The sequence below is a fragment of the Vipera ursinii genome (assembly GCF_947247035.1).
Source record: "Vipera ursinii genome assembly, chromosome: 5".
Taxonomy (NCBI): Eukaryota; Metazoa; Chordata; class Lepidosauria; order Squamata; family Viperidae; genus Vipera; species Vipera ursinii.
Window position 1 is genome coordinate 47616744 of NC_139518.1, and position 20767 is coordinate 47637510.

A 20767-nucleotide genomic window follows, 5' to 3' on the forward strand; every position below is an offset into this window, starting at 1 on the left:
AACATTAATGGGAATATAAGTGATGAGTATAAAATTAATTCAAATGAATGTCCAAGATGGCAGGATATATTCCCCCTGCACCTCGCTTCATTATTAAAAGTTTCCTTTCATGAAGATTCTAAGAAACTTCCTCTGTGGAAAAAAACTGTGTTTAGGTTAAAAGATTTTATTTTTAACAGAACAAAAAAAATGATTAAGCAAAAATCTCTTAGCACAGGGGTCCCCAACTGGGCTGTGAGCTGTTTGGAACCCGGCCATGGAAGTGGTAGGCAAGTGTGTGCATGCACTTACCAGCTGCTTGCATGGAACCATCCCCTCTCCCTCCCCCGCCGGTCTGCAAAGCCAGAAAGGTTGGGGAACTCTGTTTTAGCATACAAAGCTCTACTTTTAATTGGTTTCAGTTATCTCCAAATAAAAGTGCTGCAATAACTACAACAACAAAACTACAGAAACAAGAAACAAGCATTAAAAACTTAACTAAATTTGGAAATGTTATAATTCAACAGACTGAATATTAAATGAAATTTATAAATTACTACTGAAGTATTCAGAATCTGAAATAGTGAGGTATATATGATTAAATGGATGGAGATGTGATAGTAGGATTTACAGTGGAAGAATACTAAAATTACTTTGAACATCATACTTAGAAATTGGTACAATTGGTTCTACTGTTGGTATATTATTCTAGTCTTGATTGCTAAATTGAATAATTTCTTTTCCAAAAAACTGCTGGAAACTAAGAGTTTGGATCTCTTCTTCCTAACTGGTGGTAATGTAAACTCAACAATACTAGAAACTGATTCATAGTAGAATGGAACAGATTTTGAAAGCTGCAGTTCCATTACAGCTAAGATATTCTTATTAAATTTCACTAAACCATATATTTGTTCAAAGTACACTATTGTATGTTGACAAGTGGAAGGATTTAATGGTTTTTTGTTTTTTTTTTGCTGGAAGAGACTCGTTTGGAAGAATGGTTAATTAAATTGTGGGAGTATGGTTTGATACCTCAATTTACTTCTTAGATAAAAAGTATATCTGAGAATTTAACTCTGACTGGAAACCATTATAGGTAATCCTTGGTTAATGAATACTTGTTTCAGCAACCTTCAAAGTTGCAACTGCTAAATGAAGGGTATTTATGGCCAGTCCTCAAAGTTCTGGCTGTTCTAGCATCCATGGTCATATGATCACAATTCAAGAGTTTCAACTAGCTTGCATTACACAACATTGCTTGCCTTGTCTATCCAGTCTTGCACTGCAGCATCCCCTTCCCTCCATAATGCACAGCACTCACCCATCAGCCTGTATGTGCCATCCAGGATTTGTAACTACCTGCCTTATTGATTTTGGTTGCTGGAAACTATCAGGAAATTCCAAGTTGCAGTCACATGAAGTCCTTGTTTAACAACTTGTGATTTCCAATTAACAGACAATCCACATTGCTTATCAATGGAAATTCTGATCCCAATTGCCATTGTTAAGTGAGGCCTATCTGTATTGGATTATAATGTTATATATGGGGTTGTTCTGCATCTGAAATTTGGGTTTTCTTAGCTATAGGATTATACCTTAATTTGATTTATAACTTAGTATTGATTTAAGGCATTGTTTAACGTTATAGTATTGAAAACCTAGGGAGCTTTAATTTTTATTTTTTTTTCCTGTCCAGCAAAAGTCCTCTTGAAATTTTTATAAACATGTCCTTGCACTCACTGTGGTTGACAGAATGTGAACTTCAGCAAACCACAGCTAGGGAATAAAATCCTGAAGTTGAATTATGAGAATTTAACCTGTGATGCAGCTGTTAGGGATATAAATACTGATACAAGTGATTCAGCACCATCTTCTTGACTGTCCTGTAGATCAGCATTCCATTAGCAAGATTTCAGAAGGCGTGTTTACTAGCTCAAGGGACATCCAAGGTCACTAAACATAGGCCAAAGAGATATCTGAGTCTGAATATTAAACCTAGAAGAAGAATATATTTCCTCTCCATTGAGATGAAAAAGGAATGTGGAAAATAGGATGATGCAAATGTTAATGGCACTTTTGGGGAAAAACAACAACAGAGTGGAGCATAAAAACTAGAAAGAAATGAATCTGTTTTTTATTTTCTTAGCAATAAATCTGCCTTTTTATCCCATGTTAATGGTCCAACGGAAGCAGCCTTATCATGCGAAAGGTGCACCAGGAATGAATTTAAGGGATGGACTATTTGAGCATCTTACAGAATGTTGAGGCAGAAGATGAGTATGTTTGGAAATGTAAATGAAAAGTTGCAAAAGGGGAAAATCAGCCATTGATTGTAAAGCACTGTTTTTTGTCCATGTTTCTCTAAGTTGAAATAGACCACCTAGGCTGAGTTTAATTCAAAGAAGTCTTTTAATTCATAGAATTCTTTGAATTCAAAGAAGTTTGCATGGTGATCATGCAAACACCAAGACAAATTCTCTCACTTCTCAACATTTTATGACATTTTAGATAATCTTCTCAAGGATACTGTTTCATCTGCACTTAATTTTCAAGGTGTAACAGCATCTTCCTACACTTACTCAGCAGACGTATGTTGTTCATTTAGCGTATTGTCACCCCATTCCCTTAGAATGCAATCAAGCATACTGAATTTTATTCTGAGTTTAATCTGTGGATGTCGTGATTAAATGGAACAATGAGGGAAGAGTTTATTACAATTCAGAGCAGGAGCAGCTGAGAAATTAAGTACAGTGGTCCCTTGGTACTCAACTGCTTCAAAACTTGTGGAATTTGGTACTTGATGCATTTTGACGCACAACTGTAGTCCTGGTACTCAGTGTTTGTTTGGTACTTGTCATGCTGCAAAAGGAAGGGGGGTCAGCTGCAGAGGGTAGATAGGAAGTCAGCCATGCTGGGAAGTTTGCTGACATAGGAAAAGGGACAGATAAGAAGTCCTTCCCAATCAAAACAAAGGGTCAGGTGGCAAGTCACAGGGTTTCTTTGGTGCTCATTTTTTTTTAGTACTTGTTGTGTCTCCTAGAACCAATTAAAGATGAATACTGAGGTACCACTGTAATGGTAAAGCTACTTGCTTTTGTAGTAACATTCTATCAAATGTCTGAAATTCCATTTTGATGCACAAATGTATGTCTTTAATGTGTATACACAGGTGGTCCTCATTCAATGATTATTTGAATTTGTGACAGCACTAAATGAATGGTAGCTATGACTGGTCCTAGAAGTTTTAGCTGACAGCTTTCCCACTGTCAGATGGTCACAATTTGGGTCCTCGGCATCTCACTCCTTGTGTAACAACCTGTATGCTTCTCATTTAATAACAGTAACAGGGGAGTACCAGAACTGCTGTTGTTAACCAATGCAGTAATATGATGTCATACTTTATGATTTCAATGTTTAGCAATGGAAATCTTGGTCCCAATTACCATTGTTAGGCTTACCTGTATAAGAGTTTATAAACCCCAGGAGGTTAGTCTTTTGATTATGGCTGTATATAAATATATAACTAATACAAAGCCATGCTACTTTATTGCAGACTGTTTTTACATCTATTTACAAATCATTGCAATTTAACAATAGCTGAAGAATATGGTTTGGCAGTATACAGATTAATTAAATAATTTGTTTTATTTAGATGGAAAATTGTCTAGCATTGAAATTTAAACACTAAACATGTCTAAATACGTTGTTTGTATATATGTGTGTCACATGTAATTTTTTTACAGTCTGGTGTTTAATGGGCCTATGTGAGGAATATTTTAAATGACCAGAGTCAACACTGTAGGTAAGGGACAGCATCAGCTTAAAGTCAAAGCAATTCAGCATACTTTTTCTGTTTTATGCATAGATTTTTAATGGTTGTTTTCTACTGCATTTTATGAATGCTGTAAGAAAATCAAATTTAGAATGAGATAGCAGTGCCAAACAACAAAAATAGGAATTCAGACTGCAGTCCTCACTATTTTTAATAGCAAACATGACACACGCCATTCTCAGAGAAGATCAATTTAAGCCATCCTACAATGTCTTTACAGCTGTAGGCTTTGAAATGCTGAGGGAGAATGCAAAGGAATATCATTTGGTTCGGTCCTCAACCCAAGTTCCACAGTTCCTGAAGAACAAAAATCACCCTCACTCTGCACAAAATAGAAGGGAATAAATTGCTAATACCCACACATCCGCTTTTTAAATTCAGGCAACTGCATGTCATAGGCAAAAAAAGAGTGTTTGCTTTACTTCAAAACTGCCAAGCCACCTTTCCCCTCAAATGACTAGTGAAATAATAGTATGTGACTGCCAGGTGCTCAGAAGAAAAGGTCTTGGCAAAAAGCTATGGTTGTAAAAGAAAAAATAGGTTTTGCTCTGGTTTCAGACATAAATGAGGATTTTAAAAAATGATTTGGCCCTCAAATAGAACCTACATTGAATTGCCCTACACTGAATTTTTTCTGAACTTCTGAAAACACTCTATGAAAATACTCAAGAACTTCTCCAAAATTCAGGAAAATACTGCTCTATAAATTAAAAGTATACACAGCTTCTATCATAAGTAATTATGCATGTACTAAACATATGTGTAGTAAGACAACATTAAAATCCAGATTCTTGCACTACTTAAAGAAAATGTTGCCTTGTGCAGCGTTGTACTGGTCTGATCTTCCTTGTTAATCAGTAAACATGCTCTCAGTCTGTGTGGGTGTAAGCCAAGACTTTACATAAGGTGTCCCACTTGTTTTGTCAACATAATCTTTGGTCAACTGCTGCTATTTCTGATCCAGATGATTTGCTATCTGGAAGTCTGAAACCTTACCTGGATCTGTCTCAGCACTTGGCAAAAAATAAGTTTTCTTCAACTCAGTACCCTCCCAGTAATTATCAGTCCCCAAATTCCTGTCTAGCCATGCAGAGTACAAGTTTGAAGAAGGCTTAGTCAGAAGCTGAATCCTTCGAAGCTGCATTATATAACCCTTTCCAATAAGAAAATAGTTCCATATTGAAACATATTTTAGTCCTGAATTAAAGAGGGACCACTTCCTAGAAAATATAACGGTCATGATAAATATAAGAAACCACATACAACATTTAACAAACTTATGAGTTATTTAACTGAAGGCTAAACTATCTCAATACGGATTAGATACTCAGTTGCTTAAAAAAAATCAAATGCAATGAATTTTGTATCCTTGTTATAGAAATAGTTTCTGTAAAAAGAAATACATAATATACATGTTATTTTATGTATCTTCTCCATATAAAAGTTAAGAAAAAGGGACGAGCATTTGACTCTGATTCTATCCACATTTAATTAAAGCATTCAAGGGGCTAAGACAGATAGTAACTAGATACTCTACTGCACACAATGCTATGTGTATGCTGACTACATTAACACAGGCTGGGGAGGGACCAATTTTCCCAGCCTCAGAGGTCTTGTCTATAGAACTGATGGGTTGGGGTTTTAATATGTTTTAATTAATATGTTTTAATTAATAACTGTTTTAAACTTGGGCATAATATTTAATCATTTTTTAACTTTTGTGTTTTGTATTTATATTTATTGCCCTGTACACCGCCCTGAGTCCTTCGGGAGAAGGGTGGTATAAAAATATAATTAATAAATAAATAAATAAATAAATAAATAAATAAATAAATAAATAAATAAATAAATAAACAAACTAGGGAATGGACAATTCTGCCACTTGCATTTGATGATCTGCTGTGGCAAAGGGCTTGTTTTTTTTTTAATTTTACATTACAGGCAGAGGGGGGAAAAAGCCATCCAGTTCTGAGAATCTGCACCACTGCATAAATACAGCAATCTCAGCAGTAGGCTAATTCGTATTTCATACAGATAAGACTCGGTTGTACAGTAAATAGCAATGCATCTGGCACCCTCTAGTGAGTTCCAAAGTAATAATGAGGAATTCTGAAAAAGTTTAATATGCTGAACAGTTGTTGGGGGAGAAAGTTTAATCCTTGTTAATCCATAATTCTAGCATGGTTGACTGTGCCTGGCAGAATGTGGTTTCTCCTCCCAACATGTATTTGGCAATTGCACTGAAAGATGGTTTGGTGTCATGATTGTGTGTGTTCACATCCACTTTCCATAATGGAAGCTCATTGCATGCTCAGACTTGGAGCTGGTTTTTTAACTGTCAGATCAGCTTCTCCGACAAGGTGGTTGTGTGGAATGTTGGAAGAATGATGTGGTGTATGCCACCTTTTGCTTCTGGAGTAATGGAGGAATATACTTTTAATAAATATGTAAAATATTACCAACATTGTGAATGCATTGAAAATGTACTGGGGATAATTTTGGAGAAGTCAAAGATTGTAAGTTAAACCCAGTTGTTTCAATATTTAAAATTTGATGTTTTACTGAAAGAATAAAGAAAACTAGTGTAGATATCTGACTTAGGCTCATGTTCAGTTAATGTACTGTATTCACTATCTCCATTATTTAGTTAAATATTAAGAGTATTAGTAATATGAAAAGTCCCTAGCCTTTTTGTAGACATGCACCTTGTACCCTGTGCTTGTATAGTCAAAATGCAGGTGTTTGACTTCAGTTTAATATGATATCCAGTGTTTAGCATAAACAGAATCTAGAATATCTATAAATGTGTAGATGGTATTAAATCTGTAGTAAAAAAAATCTAATGTAAATTCTGATTAAATTTGGACATATATTAATTCTGGAAGATAGGAGACATTCATACAAGACAAATATGTAGATCTGTTAGTCTGTCAAAAACTAAAACAAGAAGATCAAAATAGTAATCTCAGAATCAGCAGATTTAAAAAGTGGTAAGAACTGCAGTCCATAAGCCAATGCTCCCCATTTAGCGCCACTCAAATGAGTTTCTGGTCTGTGGTACATGAGAATTCTGGGAAATGCAAGCCAAACCCAACAGGAGGCCTGCTATAGAAGCTATAATTCAGTAATTGCACCATGGTATTTTCTTTGAGGCTAACACACATTATATTGTGTTGTAACCCAGGCAGATGCTCCATATTAACTTTGCTGAATTGTCTGAATTTATTTTGTTAGCTACCTACAGCACTGGCTTATACATCTGTAATTGAAAAAAAAGAAGAAGAACCAATTGAATGCAATAGTGGAATGTAATTTAGAAGAAATCCAGTAATTTTGAAAAGGCAACTGGGATCACATCATTAGACAATATTTTTGGTTTCATATTTCAGTTTCCCCCTTGTTTATATTCCTTGGTAGAAATAGTAGACAAAACTAATGTGTGAATTAAAATACATTAAGCTTGAAGGGGTTTACTCTTTATTAACCTTCACCTAAATAAACAATGTATTTTATAAATCAGATGTAGATGTTAATTATAACATTAGATATTGTCTTTCTATTATTAAATTTCTATACCACCCACCTCATCTAAGTGACTCTGGGTAGTTTACAAACAACATAATAAATCAATACAAAACATGACTAAAAGCACAGTTAAAAACAAGATTATAAAATTATATTGTTATGTTACAATACAAAGTAAAATTAATAGGATTTAGAATAAACAGTATATTGCATAGACTTTCAATATACTGTTACAGTGGTTTAAGGCCACTATAACAATAACAAAATTCTTCACATAGTACTGTTAATTATTTTTAAGTATTTGCTAACTCAATTTCCAATAGCATAATATTTTTTTGAAATCATGTTTACAGATGTAAATAGAAAACTTAGTTACATTCACTGACAATAAGTCCAACACTTAGCTGAGATTTATATATACTCTCAAACCATATTTATAAACATAATTACAACACCTCTGTGACTCTTAATTAATGGTTTTTTTCTTAAATGTGTTTTCCCAATGAATGACTAAAAGAGGAGACATTTTTCAACATTATTTAAGTGCCGCTTTGCTAGTCAAAGACTCCAATCTTTTAAAAATATCAAGCTTCAAACATACTAGAGTTTAATCCTTCACAAATTATACTAGTATGCAAAGTTGAAATGTGTTAAAAGTATGGGCATTTTATTACATTTTGGATGAGCAACTTTATTAATATAAATACATTCTACTGTATCTATCATCTACGTATATCTACCAAATATGCATGCGTTTAATATACATGATCATCATAGAACTAGACTCTAGTATACTCCACTTCCTGACCTGCTTCTGTTCTCTGCTTTCATTCCACAATTGATTAAGAAATTTGATATATCTGAGAAAACAACTGTTCCCATGTTATAACTCCCTCTTTCCTGAGAAGAGTTAGGGATATTTGATTCTGTATTGATAGTAGGTTAACTGTGTATGTGATTATTTCTATCAAGCAAGATTATCCCACTGTCACATAGCTGCTACAGCACAATATAATTAAGGACCCCACCATTTGTACATATTTGTTTGATGGCTAGGCTGAAAGTGGCTGAGTGGATCAAATAACCAGTGAGTTTCTATGCTTAAAGATAGATGGCAATTTAATCTTCCAAGATGCTATCCAATACACTATACTAACTGTACAACATTGGTTCGCATGTAGCCTCCTATTATATGTTCCTTATATTATACTCTAGCTATATGCATATAGTTCAGATATAGGCCAGAAGAAAAAGTGTTTATCACTTTCTTTTGTTATGTAGATAAAAACTGACCTTCAAAGGAACCTAGCAAATTGCTTAAACAGAAATATTACTTGCCTCAGCTTACTTCAGATGAAATATTTTTATGGCTATTTGTGAAACTATGTTTGTAAAGTCACATTTAGAAAATAAAAATGTTTGTCTTTCATTTTAATTTTATTTCAAATCAGAAAAATATTATACATGTCCTGTTAGTAAACAGGCCTATTACATAGTTGAAAATAGTCTTCTTTCCAATCCAACCCAAATGTTCCTCAAGGAATATGTATGGGTGAGTAAAATATAAGGAACGTATAATAGAAGGCAGATATGTAACTATCATTTGGCAATGTGGAAGTTATAGCGGTATTTGAAAAGTTCTAAATTGTTAATTGTTATTTCATCTGTGGAGAGTTCTGTACAGCATATCAGAAAAGAGAAGTAGAGAAAATAATGTATCCAAACAAGCATGTCTAGGCATAGCTACCATGATCTTCTTAACGGAATGCAGACAATAGAAAAATGGTATCTGTCATTTTTATGGCACTCTGTGTTGCTTTTCTCACATAGCACCTTTATAAAAAGAGGTGGTGACATTCTGTCTTGAAGACAGCATTTTTTTCCACTGAAAATCATGTTTGTTCTTTTTATTTCAAAATCTAAGGATCATGTACAACAGTCTAGATATCATTGCTTCTGAATATATAAGTATTCTATTTACTTAGAGTTGTTGGTATTATATCATTCCCAGTGCCAAAAAATTCCATCATACCAATTCTTTTATTTTCCATAGGGATAATATATAGAAAGGAATTGCAGTTTATTGGGGAAAAATTGTTTAGAGTTCTAATGTCTTTTCTGTTTTGAACCTACTGTAGTAGTGGAGCCTATTGTTGTACCTCCTAATCTTTACAGATTCAGCTAAAGTAATTATTTGTCTTCTGTTAGATTATTTGAGACTCAAAAAGTATTATTGTTCTATTACTTTTTCTTTCCAAGGTTCTCGCAAAGTAGCTTTTACTCTGTATGTTGGTACCTGAAGCACAACTCCAAATTTACCCTCTGGTTCAGGCAGTGTATCTCCCTCAGGAACACTGAGTGAGAATTTTTGCAAGATCCACGCTATAAAGAGAAACAGCTCCATCTTGGCCAGGGTTTCTCCCAGGCAAACACGGATACCAGCCCCAAAGGGGAGGAAACTGGGTGAGGGAGAGTAGATCCGGTTCCCATCCTCATCTAGGAAACGATCTGTGGGGTAAGAGCACAAGCATTTCCTAGAAACCATCACATATTCAATAATGAAGAACAGAAGAAATTGGCTAGAATATCCATATAGATCATCCCCAAATTTATCATTGAAAAAGGATTCTCTACCCATCCAAAATATTACCTTATCACTCGTATGGTGGCAGTCTAGGGAAAAGAAATTTATATATACTGTAGTAGTTGTAATTGTAGCAAGGAAGGGTCATATTGGAGGAAAAAATACTGATGAGCAGGAATCTGAAGAGAAGTTCTTTGGTTGGCTATTGGGTGTGAGGAGTAGGGCAGTGGGTAGAAAAGTAATAGAAATTATATGTTAAAAAACCAGCCCTTCTTGACAATAAAAGAATTGTAATGGAAAGTCCTACTCATCCTTATACACACACACACACAATAACAATGGCAGTACACCCACCTGGGTTAAATTTCCCTGGTTCATCCCACTCTTTCTCATCATGGTGAATGGACCACAGGTTGATTACAACTTCAGTTCCCTTAGGGATATGATATTCCCCAATGCTACAGGGGAAAAAAATAACATTTTATTTAAGTCGTCTTCCCCATCAAATCCCACTATTAGAAATGATCCTCCTCACCTTGTATCTGCCAGTGCCTCATGAGGGATAAGAAGTGGGGCAACTGGCCGGATACGCAGAATTTCACTAATGGTAGCATCCAGGTAATTCAAATGCTGTCGATCAGCAAGCACAGGATGTCTATTAAAACCAACTTTGTGATCCAGTTCCTCCTGGATCTTCTGTTGTACCTGGAGAAATGAGGAAGAAATCAAGCAGGAAGGAATCAAGCAAATGTCATGACAGCTGTGGAGGAATTGCCTTGTGATCTAGACAGTGGTTCAACAATGGGAAGAAATCAGTTTGAGTATTTTTAATGATAATTTTATTTTTTTTAATTTTATTAAATTTATATATAATGAAAATCATAAAACTCTGGAAACAGAAAATACTATTTAATTCCAAAACCTTGTTTTTGGTCAGGACCAAAGAGAATCTTGCTCAGCATGCCTCAAGACAATATCTCCACACTGAGCTATTTAATTCACTTTAGATGGAGTCTCCCCTGAAGCAAATCCAGGCAGTGCAAAATGTAGCAGAATGGGTGTTCTCAGGCCTCCCAAAGTGCTGTTTTATCAACCTGCATTGCAGGAATTCCATTGACTTTCTGTGATCTTTAGGATCAGTTTCAAGGTTTCACTAACCCTACATAAAATCCTTTATGGTGGGGGACCCACCAGACCTTATTATGACCTTATAACCATTTCCTTTTCTTGCAAACTCAAATGCATGAGGAAGATGCTCTTCTATGTCACCAGTGAGATCATGCAGGTTAAGTAGGTTCTGAGATTTGATCATTGCAAGATTTTTTTTTATTATTTAGGGTAGTGTTTAATATTAACTATATTTTAGTATCAGTGTTTTAGTTATTGTATGATTTCCGTTTAAATTGTGAAGTGCTTAGATGCATGTGTGCTTGGATATTTTATAAAAATATGACTGAACTCTGGTGGTGCAGTGGTTAGAATGCCATATTGCAGGCAAATTGCTCACAGCCTGGAGTTCAATCCTGACAGGAGTTAAGATTGACTCAGCCTTCTTTCTGAGGTTAGTAAAATGAGGACCCAGATAGTTGGGGGCAATATGATTCTGCATTGTAAACATTCCAGAGAGTATTGTAAAGCAATATAGAGTGGTATATAAGTGCTATTGCTATAAAAATATGACTAAAAATAAAAGAATGCAATTAATGATCTCTGCCAATGACAATGTCTAAACATGATGGAAAGAATCAGTTTCTCTTAATTAAGGATCTCAGTTGAGGAACTCGTAGTGTAGATATCTGTTTCCTTTGTTCACATAACTCATAGTCAATACAATTCTTCAAGAGATCATAGGCAGGACAGGAGAAGCCACTACCTCTGGGTAATGTAGGAGATAGAGCACAATCCATTTCAACACAGTGGTTGTAGTCTCCACACCAGCTCCAAAGATATCAGCCACTGTCATGAGTAGGTAGTCATCTGTTAGTTCTTGTTCACAAAATAAATGTTTATTGTTGTTCTCCATGTTCAATTTGGCCCTCAGAAGTGCATCCATTAGATCATTAACAGAATCACTTCTGAACGCTTCCTGGAAGGAAAAAATGAGAATTGATAGTGGTGATGATTGAAGGACACCACCAGGAAGATTACTTAGTGGATTTGCCTGCCATAGTAGAGCAACAAACGGAAATTGGAGCATTTCCAATATGTATTTGTATGTTGATTTTTTATCACACTTTTCTTCCAAGAGCTCAAGACAGCATACATAGCACATTATTTGTGGGGCAAAGCAGTGACTTCTCTTGCCTCACCTCCACCTCAGCCAGCATTGGTTTTTTCCTTTCTTTGTCCCAGAGAAACTCTTGAGAGGTGTGGTTACTCGGAGGAGAGAAAAGAGACTTCAACCCAACCCAGCATTAGGTCTGCTTATTTGCGTAACTCTATCTACTATTTCTATAAATGATTTAATTTCCACAATCTCTGCCATTTTATAAAGCTAAAAAGCTCATAGTATATTAAAACTGCTTAAAAGATGAGACTGAGAAAGAGACTGATTGGCAAAATTTATACCGTGAGCATAATTTCTTTATATTTACAAAACAGCCACTGTTTTAATTCTATGAAGAACATATAGCTGATATTGAATGAAAAAGGTAGAGCATAAATGGTTCAGATAAATAAACTATTTAACATGTCTCTTCGGCATTACTAGGGATTTTTATGGGAACAGAGCTAAGGCTACATGTTAACTTTGATGCTACTTGTTGTGTTGTGTGGGCTCTGGAGAGCAGGAAGGATGCCGAGACAGTACAGCATAGCAGCTCTTTATTGGTGGAAGGGACTGTACTGGGGAATAGGGGCTACCTGCATTCTTATAGATACCTGGCCTGTACCTGGCCAGGTACTCAATCAACCAATCGGTTTGAACCTCTGTTTCCTGACGAAATGCTTCCCACCAAAACAGTTACAGTTCAACGTCTCCTGGTGGTGACTCTTATACACAGCTTTAGGTGTTGCAATAAAGCTTAATACATAACACTACTACTAAAATCTGTTGTGATGATCCATCATTATAAGGGATAGTATAATTAATCTATAAAACTTCTGATTGTAGACACTTACTTTATGTTTTTCAAACTTCTGGTGTAAGAGCTGGTCCCTCATTTCAACACATTTTTTCAGCAAAGCCAAATCTTTATTTGGGAAATACTGTGGTGGGCAGAGAAATAGCCATAATCAATAAATCTCTCCTCAGAAAAACAGGAGCCAACAATGCCATCATAAGAAAAAGAATCTGAAGAAAATTAATTAATTTATGTTATTTATCTGATTTATGTCAGATAAATCTGACATTCTTGAACTTTCCACCCTTCAGAAGTTGGACGCTGGTAACAAAACTGTCTTTGCTATCTTTGAAACTTTGGCTTTAGGGAAAAATGAATTTTGTTTCTCACATTCTTCAAATCTCTCACCTGAAGCCATGAAAAGATATCCAACATGCTCTGCTTAGCCACAGTGTCCACAATGCCTTGGCTATATTGAAGCATGGACTCAAACTCAGGATCTCCACGCTGGTAGGATGAATTAAAACAAAGGGAGCACACTACATTTGTAACAGCACGTGTTAGTTCAGGACCCATGTCCAAAGTTGAATTCTCAGTAGCACTCAAAGTTGCACACAGAAAAGTTGCTTGTTGAGAGACTGGAAGAAAAGCATGAGAGAACAAATCTATGCAAAAAGAAATAATTATTTTAGGAACCGGGAGAATGGACACAGGAATTAGAGAGAAACAGAAATATTTTAACCCAGGATAGAAATATACCTGTAGATAGGTTCCCCAGATAACACTTCGATTATCCAGGAGATATCTTTCACCTGATTAATTTTTCACCTTGGATAAATCAATCACTTCCGAACTTAATGTCCCAGATGCAATAAAAGCGAAGTATAGTAAGGCTATTTTTACATATCATACTGAACACAACAAATGAACAAATGAACACAACAAATGAGCTTTATGTTTCATTTGTTTTTCTTTTAATGACCCTTTAATCCCTTTGCTTCATGGTGAGTCGTGGCGACTGAATGGAGCTGACTGTTTACTGGCCCTATGCCCTTCCTGATGCCTACACGGAGTTCTCTTTGCACCCTGACAGAGAAACATATGTCGCTGCCTAGGATTGAACTCTCAACTTTCCAAGTGAGAGGTGAGCATCTTCACTTCTAGGGCACCATGCTGCTCTAACTTTATGTGTCATATGAACACCCCAAATTGAATCAAATAAACCATTATTAAGTTACAAAACATAAATGTGTCATGTAAATGTAGCCTGGAACAGCTAATGGGTATTAAGTTCCATTGAACTGCATTCTGCCTTACACAATATAGCAGGGGTATAAGAAAATAACTTAAAAGATTCCTAAACCTTTGCATAAAATTACTTTTCAGGATTGATGGAAGGATCAAAGAAAAACTTGTAAAGTGCTTTAATAATCAATATCTTGGCTACATCCTGACTTAATAATTGCAACTCTATGGCCTATTGTCAAAAATTTATTTATTTACTTATTCCATTTTGATGCCACCAATTTCAAATGAGTACAAGGTGATGCTTATACTGAAAGATTGGTTATTGGATGTTTGACAAACACAATTTAGGGTGTTTAAAATTCTACAACATAAATATATCACACTAATGCATACCTAAGAAAGACAAATGCATCTGAATAACTCTACAGCCCTTTGCTCCAGCAACCATGGTTTTTTGTACTCATTGTTTGAAAATATGATGTATGTTTTATTCATTGTTTTACCTCCTCTTTTGCAGCATCAACCTGCAGATAAATATTTTCTCAGGTAATCTCAGTATATAAAAAGACCAGTGAAAGCAAAGTAAATTATTTCCTTTTTTATGTTAACCAAGAAAATTCATATCAGCAAACTGATCATATCAATGTCATAATTCTTACGTGAAGTAAGTAAAAGTATGGATTAAAACTATGATACCCACTCTCTGTTCAAGAACAACTGTTATCACAGAATAAACTAACTGCCAAGGTTATAGGATGCAGGCAGTTTTAAGGTAAATGTAGTTACTGTCCTTGGCCATGTTTCAGTTTATTAATTATTAGATTTTTTTAGGTGACTAAATATTTGTTAGATACTATATTTTTTAGTTTTTCAATTTTTCAATTTTTTTTGTCTACTTATCTTTTACACTTAAATATCTGTCCTGGATGCATCTTCTTATGTAGTTTAGGTTGTCTTTAACCAAACAATATAAATAAACAGTCTTTAAGGTACATGCACTATGATAATGATGTATAAAATTTCCAGGATGGGAACATTGGCTTTAAAACAAAATACTCAAAGGGCAGGAAACTGGTGTGTGAGCCTTTATCATAACACTTAAATCAGAGGTGTCCAAAGGATAGGTTTAAAAAAAGTCAAGATAGTGGCCATAATTGCATGGTCCCAGCCACCGTCTTGAATTTTGATCCAACCTGCAGGTATCCTTTATTTAGATAATATGTTTCTTCACCCAAGAAGAGTAGGTTCAACTAATCTTTGTTTGCAAGTACATTACTAGTGTTTCCCTGGTTTGAGGCTCCTTCACTACTATTTGTGGGCAACTCACTGATTTTCTCCAGAGCCTGAGATCCTTCTCCAAACAGGGAAAGTGCAGAATGTACCATCTTGCGCTGAAATTTCCACATTCGGCTATAAGTAGCAAAGGCAATGTCTTTTCCATTCCGGGTCAACAAGTCTGTAGTAATCTAGGAGGATGCAGATGAAGAGGAGAAATAACTGATTTTTCGTCAGAACACCTTATAATGCATTCAGTGAGATTATCATTTGGTTAACATTTGGAAGGAAGAAAAACACATGCATATATAGTATATGACTTCCCTAATGGCCCCATTGCTGCCTTGGATGATTACTTGGGCATCTAATTCATTCACTGGCAATGGTCTTAAAAGACATTTACAGAAAGCAATTGTTTATGGAGCTTTTTGCTCAGATAAGAGAGGATGGGCAATGGGAGAGATATATACAGTTATGAAGAATATAAAGAATACAGAAAAATGCTTCTGTACGTCCTTTGCAATGATTCCATACCTCCTTTGGAACCTAGTATCACTGAATAAAGCTAATGGAGAATGATCAAAAGATACTTTGGAGTAGTGGTTAAGATATGAGACTAGAAACCAGAAGATTGTGAGTTTTAGTTCCATCTTAGGCACAAAGCCAGCTGGGTGATCTTGAGCGAGTCATTCACTTTCAGCCCTAGGAAGCAGGCAATAGCAAACCAATTCCAAAGTCTTGCCAGGAAAACTGCCAGGATAGTCCAGACAGTCACCAGGAATCAACACTGACTCCAATGGACAAAAAAATAAGGTGGGGGGAATGCTGAAGATACACAGAATGAAGCACTTCTTCAAATAATGTGTAAGTAATTACAGGACTTTGTCCCCTTTGTTGGTGACCATAAAATAAGATGGATTTAATTAGAAAAATTAATGTGGTATTTTCAAGATAAGAGCAAAGGATAGAACATGAATTGAAAAGTCACATGTCTGATGCCTCTTATGTTCTTAACTTTATGGGGGTTACGGAAAACCATATAACCTCTGCAGTCCAAATTTATAAACTCAGATGCAAATATATTACCTCTATGAGAACTGGAGCTAGCACTGAAGTAATAAGAGCAATATCTTCCCTGGTGGAGTTTGAATGGCTCATAAAAAGAATTCTAATCACATAGCCAAAAGAACAATATGTCTTAATAGCTGTATCCATATTCTACTGTTGTTATAATTTCTCAGTCAGAATTAATTTCTTGAAATAAATTATGCAGTCATGTAATGTATTTTATAAAAACAATTTCTTAAAATATTCTAAGATGATACAAGTCAATGGCAAAGAGACCTGAAGAATACTTTCAGAGAATAATATCATAATAAAATGATACTTGCATTAATTTATTATTTTGTTCCCAGTTCATTCTGGGACTTTCATCAGGTGAACATTCATTTCTAAAGTTTCCTAATAAATTATCCACACAACCTTATCTAAGAAATTTAAATCAATTGAAATTTGTTTATTTGATTTTGTAGCTGTAATTCAAGATGGCAACCATACCTAATACTTCTTCCTCCTTGTACGTTTCCCATAACAACCACCCTGAAAAATGGATTGGGTTGAAAGAGACTGATTGGCTCAAACTCACTTAGCCACCTTTCATGCCTAAGGAAGGATTGTAACTCATAGTCTCCTGTTTTCTAGGCCCTGACGTTGACTGAAACTGTATCAAGAGCCAGAAACCAACTCCAAGCCTAGATTAGATATACTAACCTGGATAGGTTACTTACCATTCGAGGTCTTCCAGCAAAGATCTTCCCTTTCTTAAGCAGCACTTCCTTGGCATGAAGGTAATCATTGATCACCACTGTGTAATGGGAACCCATGTATAGGGAGAAGATGCTACCGTACTTTTGCTGCAGACTGAAGAATAAGAGATGGGGCTGCTTGGAGCCACCTAAATGCAAGAGGCTACCAATAACTGGCAGGGAGGGAAGGCTCCTGGGACACTTGAGCTTGGAGTCCACTTTCCTTCTTTCTACTCTCCAGAAGAACAGGGCAGCCAGCATCAGGAACAAGATAACCAAGAGAATCATCATTGTCTCTCAGTTGCTTGGAGAATTGGCCTGCTATCCAGAAAAAAATGAAGCCAAGGGAAGGAGTCTCTCTGTATTAGCCTACATGTGGACTTTTATAAGGGGTCCTAGCAATATCACCTTGCCTTGATGCTGGCTAATCTTTAGCAGATAATATAATCTGGAGCACAGAAATTAGCCTTGCTTCCTGCCAAGAAATCAAGAGCAAGCTGCATCTCATTTGAACTGACCTGAACTAAATAAATCATAAAAAAGTGTGTCCTTGCAAAAAAAAACCCCCACAGTTTTTTTTACTTTGCTTATACAATATTAACATTTATACTCTATATTGTTAAAAGACCCTCAGAGTCAGTATACCTAGAGCTCCTCAGAATAACAACAATAACAGTAATAACAATATTTATTTGGTCAATAAACAGCAGAATTTAAAAGAAGAAAAACAGAGTGAAGCAGATAAGATACAATAATACACAGGCAACTAGTAATATAAACTGCATAATAATACAGGTATCCTTAATTTATGATCATTTCTTTAATGACTGTTATAAGTTATAGCACTTTGAAAAAAGTAACTCATGTAACCTCCCATGGTTACATGATAAAAATTCAGGTGTTGGTAACTGGCATATATTTATGATGGTTGTAGAGTCCTGGGGTCACGTGATCACCATTTATATCTTTCCCAGGATGGAGCATTGCCCATCTCCTGTTCATCATCTTCATTTATGTAGAAGGAAGTAAAAGAGACTCTTTTCCAACTCCTTTGCCCAACTTCTCTTCTTTAGGAAGAGGCAGCTTCACACATCTGGTTTCTGTTCAGAACATGGACAAAAGGTAGGGGCAAAAAACCCCTCAGTAATCATAAAGAGCTGATTTTGGTTAAAGACATCAACTATGATGGCCAGAAATGTCAAACTTCATTTAACATTCAAAGCTGTTTGATTTCCAGTCAGCCGAAGTGTGGTTGTGGTAGACACTAGATCAGGCATGTCAAACTTGTGACATCACATGATTTTGCGTGACGTATTGTGACTTTTTCCCCATTGCCGGCAATGGGGTGGGTACAGTTTCGGCTTGACACATCTGGTCCACGGGCCAGTAGTTTGACATGCCTGCACTGGATGGAAGACTGGGGTTTTATTTACAAGTAGTCCCTGAATTATGACCACAATTGAGCCCAAAATTTTTGTTCCTAAGCAAGACAGCTGTCAAGTGAGTTTTGTCTCATTTTACAACCTTTCTTGTTAAGTGAATCACTGCAGTTGTTAATTTAGTAACACAGTTGTTAAGTGAATCTGGCTTCCCCATTGACTTTGCTAGTCAGAAGGTTGATTACTCTGGGATACTGCAACCATCATAAATACATGCCAGATGCCAAGTTTCTGAATTTTGATCATGTGACCATAGGGATGCTGCAATGGTCCTAAGTCTGAAAAATGATCATACATCACTTTTTTTGTGCTGTTGTAATTTCAAACAGTAACCAAATTAATCTTATGTTGACGATTACCTATATCGTTTTATTTTATTCTATCTATCATCTATCTATCTATCTATCTATCTATCTATCTATCTATCTATCTATCTATCTATCTATCATCTATCTAATTTCTAAGCTGCCCATCATGTTTAAATACTGATTGAACTGACTGGACATAAAATTGGCTCTTCTAATTTGGCTGAAATATTCCTGAAACAGCAATAATGCCCACTGGGAGGGAGGGAGGAGGCAGTGGAGATAAGGGTAATATAAGCTCTGTTGCAGTAATTTAAATATTGAAAAGTATGGGATTTGTGGTGCAATGCTGTGATGCTGCTTTCTTCAGAAAGCCAAAAGAGAGGGAGTTTGGTCTAGCAGTTAAGGTGCTGGCCTAGAAACCAGGAGACTGAGTTCTAGTCCAGCCTTAGGCATGAAAGCCAGAAGGAAATCTTTGGGCCAGTCAGACTCTCTCAACCCACTCCACCTCACAGGGTTGTTGTTGTGGGAAAAATAGTTGAAGGAAGGAGTATTATATATGTTCGCTGCCTTAATTATAAAGTAATAAAAGTGGTATATATATCTAATAAATAAATGAATGAAATAAAACAGAGTCTTCAGCTACCTGAAAAGCAGATAGCTGCATTAACCAAACTGGAAAGCTATACGGCCAGTTAAAAAAAAGAAAAAAAATCATACCAGGAAATATAATAGCAGGAGTTTCTGCTCAGTGGAAATTCTGATCTTGATGCATAGTTCCTTGTCTATGAGCAAAGCATGCCAATATTTCACAATGCCTACTACGTAATTAGTACATGGCTTCTCTTGCAATCAGATAAGGCTTTCTCAACTGTAAACTATGGGATCTAATGCTAATCCAAACATAATGCTTAAAGATATAACCGAAATGCATGCATACCTCACAGTCAACAAAATTTTCAGTTTCACTTTTGTCATTGTTTCACTAAACTTTAAGGCTCTTAACTAGTGACTCCCTATCAGTATACCATAAAAAATGAAGTATGGTCATTTTCTGGTGATTTCCAAAACTGGTGATTTCCCAGTAGATTTACTGCAACTTCAGGAGCAATTCTGTTTCAGCAGCAATTATATTTCATGCTTAATTACTAAGCCCAAACACAAACTTATTTTTCTTCCTGCCATTAATCTGTTTGCGTCAATGTATCTCCTCCCAGATTCCTCTGACCACTATCTATTCCTAAGCAGAAAACATTGATAATAAAGGCTACAATTTATAGGAATATATTTATGGTCAACAACCTCATCCAAGGTCATGCAGACCCATATCTGTCAACTGTCTTGAATTGGCCCAGGTAGTCATGGTTTGTAGGGATTAGGGATCATTTCACCCAAAAAACCCATCGTAGGAAGTTATCGGATTTTTGCCCTAGGAGATCTGAAGCAAGCTGATCGAGGCCAAGCCAATAGTACTTTTTTTTTTACCATACCCAATTGAACCCGTTCTCCAATTTTGCACCGTTAGAACTTCTTCAATCCAAAGTTTTAAGATTGGTCCTTCGAGTCCCAAAATGTGTCTCTAATGCCATTCTGAGACTAGACTAGACTAGACTAGACTAGACTAGACTAGACTAGACTAGACTAGACTAGACTAGACTAGACTAGACTAGACTAGAATAACTTTATTGTCACTTTGAATGTACACTAATCGAC

General features: G+C 35.8%; 2 protein-coding genes across 5 annotated transcripts in view; one reads left to right on the forward strand and one right to left on the reverse strand.

Moving 5' to 3' along the window:
- Positions 1–6979: 6979 nt before the first annotated feature.
- CYP17A1 (cytochrome P450 family 17 subfamily A member 1) lies at positions 6980–17674 on the reverse strand. Its single transcript, XM_083363455.1, has 8 exons — positions 17293–17674; positions 15558–15696; positions 13391–13620; positions 13041–13127; positions 11794–12006; positions 10456–10625; positions 10275–10378; positions 6980–9844 (listed from the first exon to the last, which is right to left on the reverse strand). Exons 1-8 carry the CDS (start codon positions 17599–17601, stop codon positions 9567–9569), a joined length of 1530 nt encoding a protein of 509 aa, XP_083219581.1. The 5' UTR covers positions 17602–17674; the 3' UTR covers positions 6980–9566.
- BORCS7 (BLOC-1 related complex subunit 7) overlaps positions 14077–20767 on the forward strand; it is a 33826-nt gene continuing 27135 nt past the window's right edge. The window contains exons 1-2 of one of the 4 annotated variants that reach the window (XM_083363463.1): positions 15727–15769; positions 16338–16369. The gene's annotated coding sequence lies outside the window, so the exon portion shown is untranslated. Of the gene's footprint in view, positions 14127–15726; positions 15770–16337; positions 16370–17206; positions 17353–20767 lie in introns of those variants that run through there. The other 3 variants (XM_083363460.1, XM_083363462.1, XM_083363461.1) reach the window with 3 other exon arrangements.

Excerpts from the sequence above, each read along its gene's own strand:
- CYP17A1 (XM_083363455.1), bottom strand. The coding sequence starts at position 17,601 with ATGATGATTCTCTTGGTTATCTTGTTCCTGATGCTGGCTGCCCTGTTC. Across the intron at positions 13,621-15,557 it reads TCAGGCTCTGGAGAAAATCA|TCTCTCAACAAGCAACTTTT; the intron begins GTGAGTTGCCCA and ends CTTTTCTTCCAG. Across the intron at positions 12,007-13,040 it reads AGAAGTTTGAAAAACATAAA|GAAGCGTTCAGAAGTGATTC; the intron begins GTAAGTGTCTAC and ends TTTTCCTTCCAG.